The following is a 20,433-nucleotide window of genomic DNA, read 5'->3' as shown; positions in this document are numbered from 1 at the left end:
TCGCCATCGATTCTAAATAAGAATTCGTTATGGTGGGACATTTATATAAACCGATCTAGGAAAATACATAAGGATATTCGAAACGATTTTTTTTTTTAAGTTTTAAATTATTTAATTTTATATGAAAAAAAATATAATCACGATATCTGTTAGAAGAATATACTATCAAAAATATAATTAATCTCCTTTGGTGCCCTAAAATATTCAAAGATATCAGTAAGAGTCTGTTGAAGTCTCCGATAAGCATGTGGTATTATAACTAGGCCACGTGATCGTCATGCGTGTTGAGTGTCATAGGACGCCTACGCGCATACTGAAATTGAACCGAGTTACTCGTTCTATCTCAGTTTGCGAAACACCATATCATTATCTCTTTCACTCTCGTCACTTAACACGCGAAAGTATCTCACCGCTCGCGCTCGAAAGAGCAGCTCCGACTTCGGTCCCTTTGACTCGGAAATAATGCTGATAATGTTCGGAAGCGCTTGAAGCTGGCCAAGTCGACTGAATTACCCCCCACTTTACCTCCCATTCTCGGTAACCTCGGACAACTTCCGAGAGATCTTAGAGCGGACAGGACCGAACTCGACCGAAGTGACCCACTATATTCTCCGTCCTTGGCCAACCTTGGCCAAGTTCCAGAGAGTGTAATGCAGGCATAAAGGTGCCCAAAAAACAACCATTTGGATACAAATATGGATTTTCCACTTATTTAAATATAAAAGCAAAGCAAATAAAAAGAGCAAATTTTGAAACAAATGTGGGGTTAGGCTTAAGTAACACGCCTCCTCGAATTTTTTAACTGGCTTCACATATACAGCAGCAAATATCGCATTAGTTTGACAACTGAAATTTATTTATGATTTATGTATTTATTAAATCAGAAGCAATGATAATTTTTAGATATTGTAAAAGGAAAAACTCACTTGTCGGCCTCGGAGCTCGTCGACGGGAATTCAAAATTTGAAGATTTCATTACGAAGTCGGTTTGATGATTGTTTATCTAGTTTAATCAATGAATTCTTATAATCCTTACACACATTATTAATTTGCAATCCGATTATTTATATTCAGTCAAATGACGAATTAATGAAAATTATTGTCGCGTAGAAAAATTTTATTATTTAAAACTGTTGTCACGGTAATGTCGGCCATCTTGTTTTATATTTGAATGCTTATTTTTCATTGGTCGAAACAACAGAATACATAAGCGGAGGCTCGAAAATCATCGTGCCAATGAAATATATTTAATTATTAATTATAATTAAATATATTTCCTTTGTTTACGTGTTTTATTATACACCGTTCATACAAAGCGATACGATTTCCAAGGAGAAAATTGAGAATTTAATGTAATTAAAGCGCATCCGGCGGAAGCAACGGCTTAGAACAATAATATACAAGAAGAAAGAAGATTATTGTGCAAATATTCAGTATTATTTACGTTTACGAAAAAATTATTACCTGCATCATCAGATTCACCTGCATTATCAGGTGTAAGTATTTTTAAGTAACATTTGCATATTTATATATAGAAATTGCTTACATTGTCTTAACTTCGTTTTAATAATATTCTTAATAAGTATACGAATAACTTTTATTATTCACAAATCAATATTTTCTGACGATCTTAGAAACATTTTTTTCTATTCATATTTTATAAATTTGACACATATTTATATTTATTAATATTATTGTTTATATGTTATTTATTTGAACGAATGTAAATTGATAAGTATTTTCTGGAATTTCGGAAGATTTATTATATATTTCCACTCTTTCTCAAGTCATATTGTAATTTGCTAGTATCTAGCATATTCGAAAATTTTGTACTGCACAGCCAAAATAATCCACAAAAATTAATTAAATATAAAATAGTATTGATAAAAATATATATAGGTACGTATTGCATTACGTAACTAAATAAGCCTTATTGTTTTCTTTTTAATAAAATTGTTCTGTGACATAAGTTCTTAAAAATTAACTGAGAAGCACTGTTTTATACTGTGTATACTAGAGGTAGATAAAGGTATTTTAAATTTTAAAATGTAAGCGACTTGTGAACCGCTTAGTGTTGTGAAGTAAATAATCCTCATAAACCTGTTTTGTTCTATTTTTATCTAAAAATAAACGAAAAGTTACTGCCTTGAGGCTATTTAGGTATTTACTAGTATTAAAAACACAAAAGTGTTCCATTACTATAATATTGATTATAATCGAAAATAAAAATAAAAACATCAGATTATCTATATCTAAATGTTCCTTATTTGTTAGATTAATAACGATTTTCTTAAATAAAATTGATATACATCTGTATAAATAATATAGAGGTTATATGAATGTTAAATTATAACTAGCAACAATATTAATTTAAGGGTGACTTTCGATTGTGATTGTTACATTTTCAAATATAATAATTCCTACTGCTATATGTTTTACTCAATTCTTAAGTAAAAATTTATGTAATTATAGGAAATACGAGTATCTGCTATATATGTATGTATATACATATTTTTTATATATATTGACGTATTCTTAAATATACATATATGTGTACATTGATCATTTTTGTTGTTTGAAATATTTTCATTTGTGCAATAATCACTAAACCTAATTAAACTATTTAATATAATAATGAAATAATGTTTGACATAATAATTTAACTGTTCACCGCCAGATGTCTCTACTATTGAATATATTTATATTCAATCAAAATGCTTTTTTTACTAAAATTTCTGCAATTTGTAAGCTAAAACAGAAAATCTAAATTTTTAAATATTATATATTGTATAGAATAGTTCAACTACATTAACATTATAGATATATTTTTTGGAGATAAGCAATATATCTACTAGAAAAATAAATATGTTGTATCTACACACAACATTCTTTTTCAGATAATTAAACCTAGGTTACTCTAGACTCTAAAGTAACCTAGAGTCTAGAGTCTAATGCCCATATTAGGAAATAAAGTTTATTATTTTTTATAATTATACAATAATATATAGAAATAGTCATTTATTTATTAAATTAATAATTATTAGTTTAATATGAACCATACTTTTTATACAATAGACTTACAGTTTTAAAGTGGTTTATTAGTTTAGTAATTAGTACATAAGTTTTTTTTTTAAAAAAAAGGTAATACTATTTTAAACATAATTATTTTGCATACAAAATGAAGTACTTTACTACATATTCATTTTATTTTAATATATATTAACTAAAATCATATATGTATAATATGTATCTAAATATACATAATAATAAAATCAAATATATATTTTTATTAATCTTTGGAATAACAACAAATATATTTTAAATTATACAAACATATACACGAGTGTTAATTTATTAAAAAAAAATATTTATGATAAACCAGTTAACATAAAAAATAAAATTAATAAAGTTTTAAAGTAAAATACCTTACTTTCATAATAATTTTATAAGAGTCTGTGTTCGAATTGTATTTTTATTGGATCTTTGCTCTTTAAAATGATGTCTGCAGTTAAAATTATATCTTCTGGTTTCGTGACAGCCTTCAGTTTGTAGTTGAAAACTATTGAAGATATAACAGCTTTTAATTCCAGCATTGCAAATTTTTGTCCTAGAAATTTATATACATATTGTTATTTTTGAATTTGCTACTATTTAACGTTGTAAAAACACCAGACTTAAATAGTATGTAGACTTGTGAAATGTATGTGAACTAGTAAAATGCTTAATAAATAAATTATTATACCTATGCAATTTCTGGGACCTGCACTAAATGGTACATATGCAAATGGATGTCGATTTAAAGAATTTTCTTTCGTAAATCTTTCAGGATCGAATTTCAAAGGATCCGGATAAATATCGGCCCTTCTATGCAAATCATATATGTGGAGATGGCAAGTCGTATCAGGTGGAATTAAAAAGTGTTCTACAATATAATCCCATATTATAAGTTACATAACCAATGCATTAATGTAACCATAAAACAACTTACTCAATTGCATCTCTTCGCCGATATATCTTCCTAACATTGTGACACTTGGATATAATCTTAAGCTTTCTTTAATACACCTCTCTAAGTAATCCATCTTGTTCAATTTCTCCATTGTCATTTCTCCATCGTCTCTGTATATTTCTTTTAATTCTTCAACAACTTTATCCTATGTTTCAATTACATATTTATTACAAAATACATTTATTTTAAATTTATATAATTTATATATAATATGATAATAATCACCTGAATATGTCGATTGTTAGCCAGTTCCATCAAGCAGAATGTGATTGCCATAGTTGTTGTGTCATGACCCTGATGATAATCATACATATTTTCAATAACTCTCTACACATATTCATATTTTCTGACGTTCTTAATTGATCACTAAAATTATTATTATTAACAAATGTAATGCTAACCTCAAACATGAACGTATCGACCTCTTCTCTGATTCCAGTTGTATCTATTCTTCCGTCAGCTTCAGCAGAAAGCAACAAGTCCAACATCGCCAGTCTCTTCTTAAGCTTCTTTATATTTTCTTCGTCGTCCAAGTCTTCCACAACGAAATTGCCTTCAGTCAAAACTCTCATCGATCGCCTTTCATCAATGACCTGATTTGTAAATTTATGCAAAATCGACAATGTATTTTCTTGCATTTTTCCAATTGCTGACATTGCAAAAAGTAAGGGCGAATGCACCCAAAATCGAACAAGGCGATGTATGAAATATTTAGACATGTCTTTCACAGCCTTTTGATAGGAAGAACTTTGATTATTTTGTATCGAATCAAGGCTGATACCCATTGCTGTTTCTGAAAAATCGAAGGAAAATATATCATAGTTAAAATTTAGACTCATGTCTATTTTTCAATATATTTACTTTTAACAATTTTATTGCTTATTATTGTGTAATATTAAATTATCATATTTAAAAAATATTATAACGCCTCACATATTGCTTTTTTATATTTCATGAAACAAAACTAACTGTTTTAGACGTTCATAAAAACGTTAATGCTTATATTTTATATTAATATTGCTGTAAATATATCGAAAATAGATAATAGCATTGAAAAGTGTAGTTATAGAATCGAAAGAATACCAACCACATACTAGAAACTTAAACATATCTTATCAATGACATATAAAACTATTTTTATTTTTTAATCTTATACATTTAAAAAGTAAAACAACACTAAAATTAACTGATAGCCTTAACCATAAAATGACTGATAGCCTTATTCCATTTTTATTATTGCCACCTAAGCAAGTATTAAGATATTTTTAATCACTATTAAAATCGATTTAGATAATTTATCAACGTTCCTTCTATCCTGTTCTTGTTTATATACCATTTCCAGTGGTATATAAACAAGAACAGTGGTATACCATTTCCAGGGGTATATAAAGAAGAACACTGCTGCATTAATTCAGCTTTCACACATTTCAGTCAGGAACGTACTTCTTAGAATTAACACACTCGTACCAAGCAGAGCCAAGCTGAATTGAACGAGACGATCCTTGGTAAAGATGAAACACTAAAGCAGTCACTTGAATTTCAAAAGTTCAATACGACATGGAAACTACATGACGCAGTACTACATAGGTAATAAAAACGTATATATATATTTATTCATTACTGCACAACTTTTACTGGCAAATTTCAAACTGGTACAAAAAATAATTTAGAAAATACTTATAAAAATATTTATATATTTTTATGAGTATTTTATAAACATTTCAGAGATATCAACTGCACTTGTGAATTATGTATTCTTATCAAACAATCATCAACATACTTACCACATAACGTATGAAGAGTAAAATTGACAACAAATGGCATTATATCAATTTCTTTATCAACCACAGGTTTCAATTGCTGAACAAATTTTTCACTTTCATTTTTAAACGTTCCACAGAATTGTCGCAAGATGTTGAAGTGAAAAGTTGGTGTTAAAATTTTACGTCTTGCATGCCATTTATCACCTGAAATATTAAGAAGATGTTGACGTAATTTAAATTTATAATACGGACTTAATTAAGCATGTGCATGTGATGATAAAATATTTTATTGCAAATTAATTCACCTGTGCTCGTTAGAAGTCCTTGATTCAACCACGGATGTAAAAAGTTGTACAGTTTGCTTTTAGTGATGTGTTTAAAACTCGACAGCACAACCTAAAATTCACATTGTCAAATTACTGTTTTTTTTAATATGAACTATTAATCGCAATTTTATTGACAATATTACTTCGAAGTCGTCGGGGTCATAGAGATTGATAACCGGCTCTGATATAGTCCAAGTCTTGTATATGTTATGTGATCTGAAATTGTTGGCCATCCATCGCGCTTTATAAAATAATTCGGCTGTAAAAATATAATGATATTTGTATATTTATAAAAAATAAATCATGAATGGTCATCTGCTATTTTAATATAATACACAAAAAAATTATATATTAGTATGTTTCTTTGTTTGCGAACAGAAAGTCTTCAACAGTCAAGGTTAGAGTTTAGCGGAGACGAAAAACAAGATTTTTTTACTAGCTTAAGGTGCAAAACTAGTTATTGATTTGATAATTCGTTACTAATGTTATTTATAATAAATACTAATGTGCTTTAATACTATTATATTGAACTGCTATGCTTCATACTAAGTAATACCAATTTTCAATCGAATATAGTGACGAACAAATTTCTACTGTGTTGGAATTGGAAGATAATTAGTTGCCCAGATTTATATACATTGTTATATATGGGCTTATTCGGAAGATATCCATAGTTTTAGGCAGCAAACGAACGCTGCATAAATATTTTAAGACAAAATGACGTCTGTTTCAACACATTATAATTAACTATGCTATGGGAAGTATTATCATATGGCATTTTATACCATACGGTACGTCAGGACAGTGATTACATCGATCTTCAGTCGTAGCTTGCTCCTAGAGATTACAATTATTTCGTGTCGTTTCAATAGGTTTATCAATAAATCTGAAGTTACCGAAAGATTAATTAAAAAAACGCAAAACCTCTTCGATAAATTTTGAACCTGGAAGATGAGAAGAGTTGTTTTTTCCAAATATATATATAATATTTAAAAAATTAGTCACTGAATTCATTTTTGGAAATGATTAATGAATTTATGATTCACTTAACCACTGGTCTATCATACTAGTAAATTAAGACAAATAGTTCTTTATTTTATATTTTTTTTTTCTAATTTAATATTTTTATTTATTTTTTTATAATCAATTAACACAATATATTTTTCGATCAGAAGCTGATCATGATAAATGCCAGTGTTTCAAGACCGTCGGTGATACAGCATCGGTGAGGTTCATTGGTCGCAATGACCATGATTGAGTGTTTTGCGGTAGAGGCGACTGTGAGGTCACCGCTTGCTGCGGTCAGTTCAAATAAATCAAAGCTATTTATCGATTAGACTTTAATTTTTCGATATTATTATATCAATTTAACGTGTTATTTTAGCTTATAAAATATAAATATAACCTATGATTTTAAGAAATTAATGCACTAATTTGAGCGATAGTTAAAAAGGTAAATTCCATTATATATAATATTACATAAGACAGCGCCTTAACCATTTGTTATTTTTCTTTAATATTACTTGGTATATCTCACACACGTATATAACAGAAATATTAGATTATTCGATAGATTGACACCATAAAATTTCGCTGAAAACCAGTTATATATAATTTAATGTAATTATACAGATATGAAATATATCCAAATTTTTACTTAAATAAAAATAAAATAATAAAAATCATGTTATTAAAATGGAATGTTGTTATACTGCGAATTATAAAATACTGATTGAGCAAATATGACTGCTTTTGCAACTAATGACATCTAAATTGTGCAAAAAATCTAAGGAGGACTAGCGATGATTTTTAATGGTTGCCCAAATAAATTTACTTTATCATGTTACTTAAAATAATCAATGACAGTTTTCCAATGAAATATTTTTTTTATCTAAACTAAAAAAAAATCTTATTTTTTAATTTTAATATTTTTTAGTGACTTCAAACTGCAGTTTACTAAATTATTATGTCATGGTTAAGTTTAAAATATTATTAAATGGTATTAATAAACTAACCTGGATTGCAGATGAAATCAAATGCATTTCCAACAATTGGCAAAGGGGCGGGCCCTGGTATTTTATTAATCAATTTTGCCTTTCTGGTTCCTTGTATCGAAAAATGACAACCAATCAATATGACCGTGAAAACACACAAAAATATAAATATCATTTTCTTATCAGTCTGATATATGTGTGTTACACTGACGGCGATTAAGCGTGAACTGACTACTAAAGTCTAATTAATGATATGGACAATTCAATAATTCATCACGACGTAAAACGGCGTTCTAGTGCGAGATAATTATAATAGTATCGAATGAATGCTTCAAATACCAGACAAAGAACCATTGGTACACGTGCCAAATATCCAGTATTATTACCCTTTTACAGTCAAATATAATATATAGTTCACATTATTTTTAACTACCTACTATTTAAGCTGTATTAATTTTGGGTACCAGGTGTAACGATCCACCCATAAATACAATTATTTGCTTATCAGTTATTATTATTAACTTCAGTCTTATTATTATTAACATTTAGCCTGTTAGTGTCTGCCCTTTCTTCATTAGAGACATTCCTCAATTTTTGCATTCGCTTCTTAGAACAACGAAATATGTATATAGAAAATGATATTTACTTGATAGACATCTCCGAAGTCGAATGGTGCAATGGTAATACTGCCTTACTGTGCTTTTTGTTTTCCAGTGATATATTGTTTCCCGTGAGCGTTTCGCAACACAGAAATATTCTGTCAATGTACCGGAGAATCCTTGGGTGCTATTTACATATGTGGCCCTTTTTTCTAGTCGTAACGAAAGCCTTTGTGTGGTCCCATCCTTTACACTATATTGTTTTATTTCTCTTAATTGTTAACGAATGTCGCAGTCCTCTAATCTTAATCATGTAGAAAAAAATGTTTACTACACATATTTGGATAAATCTTCAAATCTAGCTATCCTTGAAACGAGCATTTAAAGATTAAACTAATTTTCGAATACTATCATTTTTAATATTAGATTATTATTTATATTTATGCTTGCTGTCGAATATTTCAAAACACAATAATTGTAGTACACGCCATTATAAAAATACACTATAGATTAAAATTAAAAAATGTATGATATATACAACCATAATACAAAAAAAAACCTAATTCACAAGTACTAAACAGTTTTTATTTTGAAATTAAATACATATTTTATTGAAAATAAAATCACAAGTAATAACTGCAAGTTTTATTTATTGAAAATATTGCAATTAATGTTTCTAATGAATTTATGTCTAAATTAGTGTAGGTGTCTCAATGGTTAATTTAGAGATTAGATTAACAACAATTAAAGCATTTAACAATGTATTAGAGATCTTTAAGACGGAAATAGCGTTGTCGTCCATGATTAATGTAGACCTTACGCGAATGATAATAAGTGGCTTTAAACAACGAGAGCGCAACAATGAAAATATAAATCATAAACAACACCCAGGATTGCACAATTACCACTAACTTTTAAATCCATTACCACAGCTTATAGAGGTTTAATTAATTGCTGTTGTTCTTTGGACACCCTGGTTAAACGATCGCTTTCTCTGGGGTGTCAATATTTTAACTTACTTTTTTTAATTTACTTTTTCACAATATAAATTCCTGCAGCGTCTCATTTAGCTAACCAATTACACACTCGGCTCCCAAGCCTAACTTACTTAAAAACTTGTGAGAATGTTTTCATATTGATTGTACAATAGAGGATCTTCACCATTTTAGGTTGATGGAACGGTGGTTCTTATACGGTTGATCATAATGGGGTTTAACGACTATAAATAATCTGTGGTCTTTATTGACGAATGTCCATTTTTTGATCAGAGAGTAACTGGTAAAACAATAATATTGTTTTTTGTCATTCAAGTCTCCGCCAGTAGAAGATTTTAATACAATTTGCTCTTGATGAGTTGACGGCTGTACGTGGCATTTCTTTTTGAATTTGATCTTAGTCAATACAATAAATTAAAAATTCGTAAAATATTATTAGTAATGGCGCTCTCCTGTGTTTGGCGACCACTGATCTAAGCTGATTTGCATATTTGCGAGACTATGTCATAAGCATTTGATTATTACAACTTATTTGGATAAATTAAATGATTCTTCTTCGTCTTTAACATAACGTGTATTGAAAATATTGCGTCCCAGATTGAAGCTTTGGAATCTGGTCACCTTATGCTACTGAATCAATTGAGTAGAACAATTGTGATGATTCTATGTATTGTCAAGACCCTGACAATAATAACAATAGTAATTTGTTCGCTCACATATATGATTTTCGCTTCTATCTTTCTGTATATAATAATTTATGTCAACCGCTTCTTTAATTCCAGCAATCTATAATATTTTTCTCTTCAGAGTAATTGTCAATCTCTACAATATTTTGTATTTATCTACTTATTTATTTAAAAAAGTGGCTTTTTTTTAATTAATTTTAAAATAATGGAACAATTTCAACACAGTATTTTTAATTTTCTGCTTCTATAGAGCATGAAAAACAAGTTTGTTTAAGATATTTTTATTACAAGGATCAAGACAGATTATCACATGGATAGGAAGGACCAAGTCAGTGTAACAAAATAATACAATATTAAAAGTTCTTTCATTTTATTACAATTCATAATCATAGACACGTTTGAATATTTACAGGTCAGTTTGTCATACTATTGTAACAACACTGACTCAAACTTAAAATTATATTTTTCTATATAATGTAGATTGCTGTCACTTGTAAATAAATTCCGATTCTTTAAAATAATATGTGCATATTCCATATAAATAATCTTGTTTCTTCCAATGTAAATCATAATGTACAAGTTACTTCTTAATATCAAAGTTTTCCACCGTACGATTACATAAAATATAAATAGTGAAATTAAAAAATTAAAACTATGCGATTTAATTATTAAACATAATCATAATCCTCTTCCAGACAGCAAAATCGTTTCTTAGATTCAGTCTGTAAAAGCGTATCTAATATTGATAAATCTCATTAACGTATATATAAAATATAATTAATCTCATGCATATAAATCTGTTGCAAACTTTAAAAATGCGTTCAGAATCGATTCGTCTGGTCGACTAAAGCGTTCAGTCTGGTAAAAGCATACTAAGATTCAACTCAACACCAACAACATATATCGTATAATAATTTTCTTGCGTTCGATAGCAGAATTGACAATGAAAACTCGAATCCGCGCATTAACAATGTAAAATTAATAAAAAATATATTGATATATAATATAATAAAATGAAGTCGATTGAATAAAATATAAAATATAAGATGTAACTTGCGTTATTCAATCTCGAATAACCAACAAATACAAAATCGAAATGCACTTGCATGAAAAATCTCAAGACAACGTTCGTTAAATAAAAAAATCTGACATTTAATATAGTCAAAAACAAATCAGAGCCAAATTAAACTGTATGCATTGTAACATTCGACTCGAATCGATTGATTTATAATATATCACAGTAACGCCAAGCAGAACGTGTCTAATTAAAACCAACAACATTTTAACATGTTTAAACAAAGCCAATATTTAAGTATCGTCAATATTGAAGAATCAAGACACAAAAATTAAAAATTAAATTCAGTGCAGACAGACTAGTTTACATATATCAACCTTGTGTTATAATATCGTCAATTGAAAGTTTTATGCAACGGAACAAGAACTTGTGCCACTTCCAAATGTGCATTTGGAAACGCAAAGCTTTAATCTCAGATTTTAAATAGCGGGTGCAACACAACATATACTCTTCGCAGAGTATCGAGTGCACGATCAAGATCGAGATAAACATGTCATAAATATCCATATACATACAATTACAAAAAATAATATAAATAAGGCACCAATTTTTCAGATAAAACGTATTTAGCTGCTTAACAAGGCAATGAATGGTGAGTATATAATATGTCATATATTTTTCTATAAAAGTAATACTTAAAAAACTTACAAAATAAGGCACATACACTATACAAGCATACTCCATTTTACATGTGATCCATTTTAAAATACAAAAACTATAACGGTGATTATTCATCCAAAAAAATAACGACCCTAAAATGGAGAATGTTTGTATTTATACACAATTCAATACAAAAGGAAAATCTAATTAATTTCTGTCAATATCATTACAATATTGATACTAAACATATTTCATATAATAATAATAATAATAATAATATAGAAACAATATATAATATAATATGTATATATAATATAATAATACTTAATTGACATTTAAAAAATATTGCTTCATATACATTATTCCAAAGCAATTTGAACAAGACTTGTATATTAAAATATCATTTTCATATTACATAAGATATATTAATTTCGACTGGACGGTTAATACATTGCTAACATTTTTTAAGGCAAAAAGGGTCTCAAAAATGAGTTTTCGTATTTACATGAGATATGTATATTTAAAAATATGTGTAATTATCAAAATAATATGTGTATATATAACAATTTATACGTATTAAGTAAAATAAGGCACAAAATCTCAAAATTTATTTAATACATGCTATACAAACTATCTATAACATATGTATATTGGTGTTTTCTTTTCATTTATACGCTTTAATTTTTATGTAGTTAATGTATAATTTGTTCTCAATATTAATAATGTTGACAAGATCTGATTTAAACATATATATATTATATATATTTATTTGTATGTATTGATATGTATATTTTACTTGGATGTGTATTAATGTGGTCTTATAATCCTATGAGCAATTGATTGAACCATAGTACACTAAACGATAATAAACTAAACATCAACTTATCCTAATCAAGGTTAATTGGAAGAAAATTAAGGCATCCTAAGTAAAAATTAATGTATAAAACACATTATTGATTTAAAATATATTCAACACTTCATATATTACACCAAAAAGTCACTCCGCATCTATAGAGACCAACGAACATCCCCTCACTATCGGCAACTTGAACAAGTTCATGAGAAAATGAATGAAAAAAATAATAATAAAAGTTTTGCCATTCTCAATAACATGAACATTTGCAAACAGTCACAACTCAATCCTCAGAATTTAAGTTTTGGATTGAAACATCAGTTTTACCACAAAATAATGTTATCTTCTTCTTTTTATAAACATTACATCTTTAATATATAAACTTGTGTAATATCCAAAACTAATTTTCTGATTATTTAGTTTCAATAATTACAGTGCGATAATGTTTAAAAAAAAATGACGCAACAGAATACTTTCTATGTAATTTTGCATTTGATAATAATTTGTATTTTCAATCTCCCGAACATAAATGTGACTTAGTGTTAATGTAACGGTCATTCAATTGGTATTATCCCAATATGTCATAACATGATCGATATTCATACAGACATTTATTTTTAGCACTCATCACTATACCAACTTCATGATTAAATTTCGGCACTTTTTAGTTTGACAAAAATATATACAGTATCTTAATTTCATCAGGCACTAGTTTAAGGCACCCAAAGTCTAGTGGCAATCCAACGATTGAAAATAGTTGCCGGATCATTCATAACACGCTGCCTCTCATATATAATATAGTTGAAATCTATACATTCAGCACCACAATTATTTAATAAAATGATCACATCAAGTTTTAATAAAATATTATTTAATTTCTGGTAGTTGCGACGTCACTTAACAGCCACAAGAACCATTCAGTTCATTTTCTTCAGTACGTTGCGTTGCATATTGAAAAAGTTTTAAAAAATCGCGTGTATTGCATGGCAATCTCTAAACGAACGAGTTTCCTAGAGCCATGTCAAGACGTTGTCTGACCTAGTGGTTATTGGGTTTATTAACGATTGCACATCGTCTAAAATGTCCGTACAGAACTCTTCACCAAGCTGAAAATGAAAAACGAAACGGTCAATATATAATAGCATATACATACATGTAAAAGCAATATTATACGCTTACTTGTAACGATGGCATAATATCGTCTGTAGAATCTATGTTTTCACTTATCGATATATCATTGGCATCAAGAGTCACGCCGCCATTTTCACTAGTACAGTCCATATTATCATCTATATTAGACAAGAAGTCTTCGGGGGTGGTCGGCATCGAATATGTTTGCGACACACCCATTCCTAATCCACTGTCGCCTGATTCTTGGCGCGAGTGTTCTGATAATCCCGGTAAGAGATCGATGGGCAGATCCAAAGTGCCGTACGGTGCAATTAGACGATTCTCCATGAGTTCTTGCTGTATAAGAAAAATATAACATTAATTAAAATAGATTGATATTTAATATAAGAATATTATTTAATACGTACGTGTTTTCTGATTTCATTTTGCCTCTTCTTAAGTCTCTCTCGTTCAAACTGAAGTGATTGCAAGCGTAATTTCTGTGAAGCGTGTAAAACGCTGGCCGAGGCAGTGGGCCAACCGTGGGGTAGAACGACATTGGCACCCGGTGCCCGCTGCAAATGCTGAGCTGAAAATATAAAAGAAAACAACGTTTATTAAACGAGTAATTACAAAACAAATATAAAGTATATACACGTACTGAATAAGAATGACCTCACGAGTGCTTACTCATAGTAATTCCCACAATTATTGATCCCCTGGTAATACTACTACGGTGTATGATTCATGCCTTTTGCATAATAAACTTAACCGTATGTTAAAAAAGCATTTCTCACAGGACTCTCTAATAATAACGTAACATCTTCATGTTACACGGATAATATTTCATAATGAAATATGACGCTTGAAAGGAAAATTAATCCAAAGCATGGGAACTAAATCAAGATAGTGATACGTGGATGGTGCAGTGTGAAATGTAATTTAAAACTCAAAATTAATTTTAGCGTAAATAACATACCACTACTTGTCAATCTATTGTTTGTCCTTTAAAAATATGTGATGATCAAAAATGAAAGGACTAAGATGTTTTTTAGGAATTAATAAACGAGTGACAATTTAAAAGTCGATGAAATAATTCTCGCGATTCAATAGACGATGCCAATTGTAGCACGTTTTTTTTTACTCAATAGATAATGGACCAGTTAATAAATTCCCTGAATCTACAGTACAATGAAACGCGATTGGTTGTGAAAAGGAAAATAATACGTAAATTAAAAAAAAATTATACCGACAACGCAGATTTATAAACTGCAGCATAAAGTTGCAGACTTGTAGAAGGTTGAAAATTGTATTATAAGGAAAGCTTTAATTTGAACAACTGTAAATTATTTAAGAATTTATTTGTGATTCGTGTGACATATATATTATTTTTCTATACCCTGCATGATAAAACTAATGATGTATTTCCATTGATTTTAAACACTTTGGCAGATTCAATAACAAGATGAATGCTTCTCTCGTGATCAATTTTATGTAGCATCTAAAACATTCACTGGCAGTTGAAAATAATTTAAGGATACGATATAGCTCAGAGAAAAATGCGTGCGAAGCCGTAGAAAAAGGGTTAATATTTCATTACGTCATAGCAAAAATTCAATTTTTCGTTTTGTCCGCCAGCCAGCTCCTTCCTGGACATACTATATATATCATCCAACGAGAGGTTAAGTCGCGGGTGTGACATGCGAGTCAAAGAAGAAGAAATAATTAACGGTAATCTGCGACGTCGGTGGAAGGCCGCCGTCACAGGTGAGGCCGCACAGGTGAACGCCCGCCGACCACCTCGTTGCACAAACAATCTTCAGCTGACATTCTCGTACCATCTCCGATGTCCGACAAGACGGGCCAGAGCTCGGGGCAGCCCGTTCCGAAACTATTTACAAGCAAAGTTACGGAAAATGGTAGAAAGCGAGAAAGGCGCCGCGAAAAATAGTTTCCGTAAACGTAAATATTTACAAGCTTTATTTGAGATAAATGGGCGTGTCCGTTATAAAATGAGCAAAAATCGATTCGATATACCATACGTGAAACCAATCTGAAGTCTATGGATAATCTTGTATTAATCAATTTATAGAAGCACTCGAATAACTAACGGTTTAAATATATTTATAGTACATAATGCAAATATTCGATCCAAAATATTTACATCTATTGTTATACAAATTCAGGTATCTCTATTTACAAGCTCACAGTAGGAATTGTGGTGGTAGGACATGGAAGAAGAGGAAAATAATTAAATATGCAAATGCTAAGCATTCCTCAAGCTGGTTTTATTCAGGATACACACTCCAATGCCTTGTATGTAATTAGCAAGTTTCTCAAGCGTTCTAAAAATAGTTGATACGTTAAATTTCAACTTTGAAATCATATATTTATGATGCCAAGCCTCTCTAAGATAACTGAAGACCAAATGCAAGAACATGTTAACTTATATTTTTGTCGCATATAAGTTATAATATATTTTATTACTCGAAAACTATTTTATGTTATTTACTTATTTACCTATATTAATTATTAGGAATTACTTAACGTGTTCTTCAAGCATTATTATACGTGTGGTTAGTAGTATAAATTAACCGAATAATTAAATTTGGTATCTTTAAAATTAAATGACAGCCCATTTGGTATCTTTAAAAACTGCTGATAAATACTGATTCAATAACCACAGCTAATATCTGGAAAAAATAACACATTTGTGACAATTTAGCGATAAGTCCCATATGCATTATGTAGCTATTTAAACTAATGTTTCATCACAAACTCGTGATTTGCGTGTTGCGTATTCAAGTCTAGTACCGAAGGCGTTTAGCGAACGTGCGCCAGCAACAGACAAGTTTCCGTACGTCAAAATCGAAGCCTTAAGACCGAGCCGACATCAATCAAAAGCGTTCGTCGAAGCGGGTGGATGAGAAAGCATTAAATTCCGGGAATCCAGCGTCGGCGTTTGTCTCCCGAGGGAGATTTGTCCGCTTATCGACAACAGGTAAGCCTCGATGACAAAGGGGAGGCGGACAATGACAATTCTCGGGATGGCAATGAATGGCCGGTGCCGTTCCGGCGGGCACGTTCGACGCGTGAGAGAATCGCGATAGTACCTTTCCGCTCTTAAATACTTAAATATTTAAAAAGGACTTACGTATTCTCGGGTCGAACCAAGACGTGGTCCTGGTCGCGTGATTGATGAAATAGATCTCACCCTCCTGGGTGGCCGCCTGTTCCCATCCCTCTGGAAGAGGTCCCAGAGGGTCGCTAGTGGCGCCCGTCGCGGTCGGGTTCGCGCCTACAGCGGCAGTCTTGCTTGCTGTTTAAAACAAAACAAAACTGTCATTAGAAACAATCAATCGACTTTAAAACAATATAAAAAAGCACTACGTTAATCTAAGGTATATCGCTCAAGTATAACAACAAAAAATACGCACTGTCACCAGATAAATACGAGTCTGTCGAGTACGTACATTGTCAACCTCTAATGATAAAAGTGAAAATCTTGAATGAAACTCTTAACTACTAGACGTTTCACAGGCGCCACTATAGCGACGCTTCCATTAGCTCACCTGTCAAACGCTCAAAGATAACCAATTGATGCGATATGAACGAGACTGAACATTGAGCGAGGGAGGACTCAGTATGCACGAAATTCGAGCTGATAAAGCGTGAATGAAGGCGGATCGGTATCAGCTCGACAAGAAAAGAGGCATTGTCGATAACGTCTCGAGGAGGAAGTTCGGCGTGTCTATAAATCACGAGGCGATATTTTGACAAGTCGGCCGCGTATTATAGATAGACGCACGGAGAACAATCGAAAGGTAAAGGAGAGACGGCGGCGGCGGCGACATTTACCAGGTACGCGAAGGTCGCATCAGCGACAGCCGAGAGAACCTGAAGGCAGCTAGCTGTAAGTACGATCGCAGAGACAAATGGGCCACGGAACACAATGACCCGGATGTGATTTGCGAAATAGAAGACAAGCCCACGGCGTGGTAAACCGCCTGGAAAAGGTTGCGGCAACAACATGTGCGCGTGCGAGTGTGCTCTCTGAGCAAGAACGACGACGGCAACTCTTCGACTATCGCGCAACGTAAATATGATGACACACTTTTGCCGATCGAATTGGGTAAATGCATGCTGAAGCGAAGGGCGCTCTGGTGGACGCGAGAGTGGAAGCGCGCAGATGATGAGCAGCCTCCAAATGCAATCAGATGTAGAGCGGAAAACTGCGGTTAACACTTTTCTCGATAATTATAACATGCACACAGAGCCTACTACTTATATGCTTTATTAAATATGTGTTTTTATTTGTGATACTGTGTCGAGAAAACTCGGGAATTTATTCCCGGGAAATCCAGACTTTTGATTATCTACTGAGAAGTCGTCTAAGCTTTATCACTATAAATAATTATTGGCATCGCTGAAATCAAAAATTGAAAAAAGAAGCCCGACTTTGTTACCAATGAAAACTATTTTCTTAGTCGCTATCAAAAAAAATACATGAGAATAATGGGGAAGATTTATTAGAACAACTTTTGTAATTTAGATAGTTCGGAATCGGATATTGAAATAATAATTGAAGAGAATACTGACGACGATTATATTAATAAGATGCGGATAATCGAAAAATAACTAAATAATTATTCGGTAAAATTAATAAATGTAGTTCAAAATCTAAATATATTTTTTGCTCACAATTATGCCAACATCAACGGAAAACGAGGGAGTATTCTCAATGGTAGGAATATTCTCCACGAAAATATAAAAAATATCGTCCATAAATGCCTTGGTCTATCTAAAAACTTAATTTGTTCAGCAAATAAATATGTATTATATTATTTATAATATTCCTGTTCTGTATATATACTTATATGTATATAGTTAAAATTGCGTTTTTTGTAATTGGTATAAATAATAAGTAAATATTACAAAAAATATGCATTTTAATTTTTTTTTTTTTTTTAATAAATTAATATGTATGCTTTTTTTTACACATATACAAATATTTATCAGAAATATATTTTCGCCACGATTTTAACAATAAACAAAAAAGTTATGATTATCGGGAATTTTCAAAAATCCGAGACTTCAGAATCACTAGTTTTTATGTGCATGCGGCCCTCGACTTTCGAACATTCGACTTTCATACAATTCGCTATTTCGCACATTTAAAAAAAAAAAAAATTTAATTTTTTTTTTTTTTAAAAACGTTCTGATAGCGGTGAATCTTTTGCTTCAATCGGACGTTCGTATGATACAAACAGGTCTACGTTATGTTCAATTTTGCAAAATAAAAATATAATTAAAGAATACGTTCAAAATTGTGGAAAATAAAGATATATTTCCACAATCTTTAATGATATGTTTCCAAAAAAACACAGCAAAAAAAACATGGATGAAATGGAAAATCTTTGTCATCGTAGATCGATGACCAACATAAAAAAGATGTCCCTCTGAGTATTTCAATTATTCAAACAAAAGCTCTTAGTTTGCACAAAGATTGGAAAGGATAGATTAAAAAAAGATTTTAACACGGTTTTTCAAGCAAGTAACGGTTGTTTTTACAATTTTAAAATGAGATATTCTTTTCATAATATTAAATTTACTGGAGAATCGGCTGATGCGGATAAAGATGCTACTAAAGAATTTATTTCCTAATTATCCAAAATTATTGAAGATGGAGAATATTCCTCTAGCCAAATATTTAATGTAGATGAGACAGGATTATTTTGGAAAACTCTTTAACAATGAAAAATATGAATGAAGCCTTCACGCACCTTCACAATTTTTTAAATATTATGGATGGTTGTGATCCCAATGGAGAACGGATATCTCAAGTGCGTGGGGCGATCAATAAAAACATAGCATGTTATAAAATACTATATGAAGAAAAGAAAAAGAATAGTGGAAAACAGTTAACTGTTGATAACTTTACAAAGGAAACACCCGCAAACCCCACTTAAACGCCTCTTAAACATATTATATTTACTTGATAAATAAATATTTTAAAATACACACAATTTCAATTTTTTTACTTTCCTCGACTTTCGTACATTCAACATTCGCGCATATTCATTAACCAATTATGTGCGAAAGTCGAGGGACGCCTGTACTTGTAAGTGTTCAAGCAATATGTAACCATAAACACTGTTCACTGTTCATCAGGATTTCGTTTCTATCAAAAATTAAATATCGTTCAAATTTAAGATTAGGTAAATTTGCCTAGATAGCTATCTAGACAAATTTGTGGCAAATCTGATAGCTATCAGATTTATTAATATCCAACAATAATTCGTAAATATTCGTACGAGCATAGAAACAGTTAATTTATACAATTTGTGTTTTTCAACGGCTAAGAAGAATCACCAATTCAAATCAATGAAAGCAATTTTATTAAATATTTTTTTACAATAAATA

General features: G+C 30.5%; 2 protein-coding genes across 3 annotated transcripts in view; both read right to left on the bottom strand.

Annotated features, from left to right (window-relative positions):
- Positions 1–3,267: 3,267 nt before the first annotated feature.
- Positions 3,268–8,329, bottom strand: LOC148235293 (cytochrome P450 4C1-like). Its single transcript, XM_088187006.1, has 9 exons — positions 8,114–8,329; positions 6,242–6,357; positions 6,078–6,168; positions 5,794–5,976; positions 4,411–4,802; positions 4,235–4,303; positions 3,989–4,154; positions 3,743–3,922; positions 3,268–3,607 (listed from the first exon to the last, which is right to left on the bottom strand). The coding sequence occupies exons 1-9, from the start codon at positions 8,265–8,267 to the stop codon at positions 3,444–3,446; spliced, it is 1,515 nt and encodes a 504-aa protein (XP_088043132.1). The 5' UTR covers positions 8,268–8,329; the 3' UTR covers positions 3,268–3,443.
- Positions 8,330–10,725: 2,396 nt separating this feature from the next.
- Positions 10,726–20,433, bottom strand: part of yki (Transcriptional coactivator yki) — an 81,746-nt gene continuing 72,038 nt past the window's right edge. The window contains exons 3-6 of one of the 2 annotated variants that reach the window (XM_088187001.1): positions 17,165–17,329; positions 14,439–14,599; positions 14,080–14,367; positions 10,726–14,006 (exon numbers count right to left, since the gene is read on the bottom strand). In XM_088187001.1, coding sequence (XP_088043127.1) covers positions 13,911–14,006; positions 14,080–14,367; positions 14,439–14,599; positions 17,165–17,329 — 710 coding nt within the window. In that variant the 3' untranslated portion in view covers positions 10,726–13,910. The remainder of the gene's footprint in view (positions 14,007–14,079; positions 14,368–14,438; positions 14,600–17,164; positions 17,330–20,433) is intronic. The other variant, XM_088187002.1, reaches the window with a different exon arrangement.

Source organism: Plectrocnemia conspersa, unplaced genomic scaffold (genome assembly GCF_051122295.1).
Source record: "Plectrocnemia conspersa isolate PC_06_02 unplaced genomic scaffold, ASM5112229v1 ptg000005l, whole genome shotgun sequence".
NCBI lineage: Eukaryota > Metazoa > Arthropoda > Insecta > Trichoptera > Polycentropodidae > Plectrocnemia > Plectrocnemia conspersa.
This window is presented reverse-complemented; position numbering and strand designations above follow the sequence as displayed.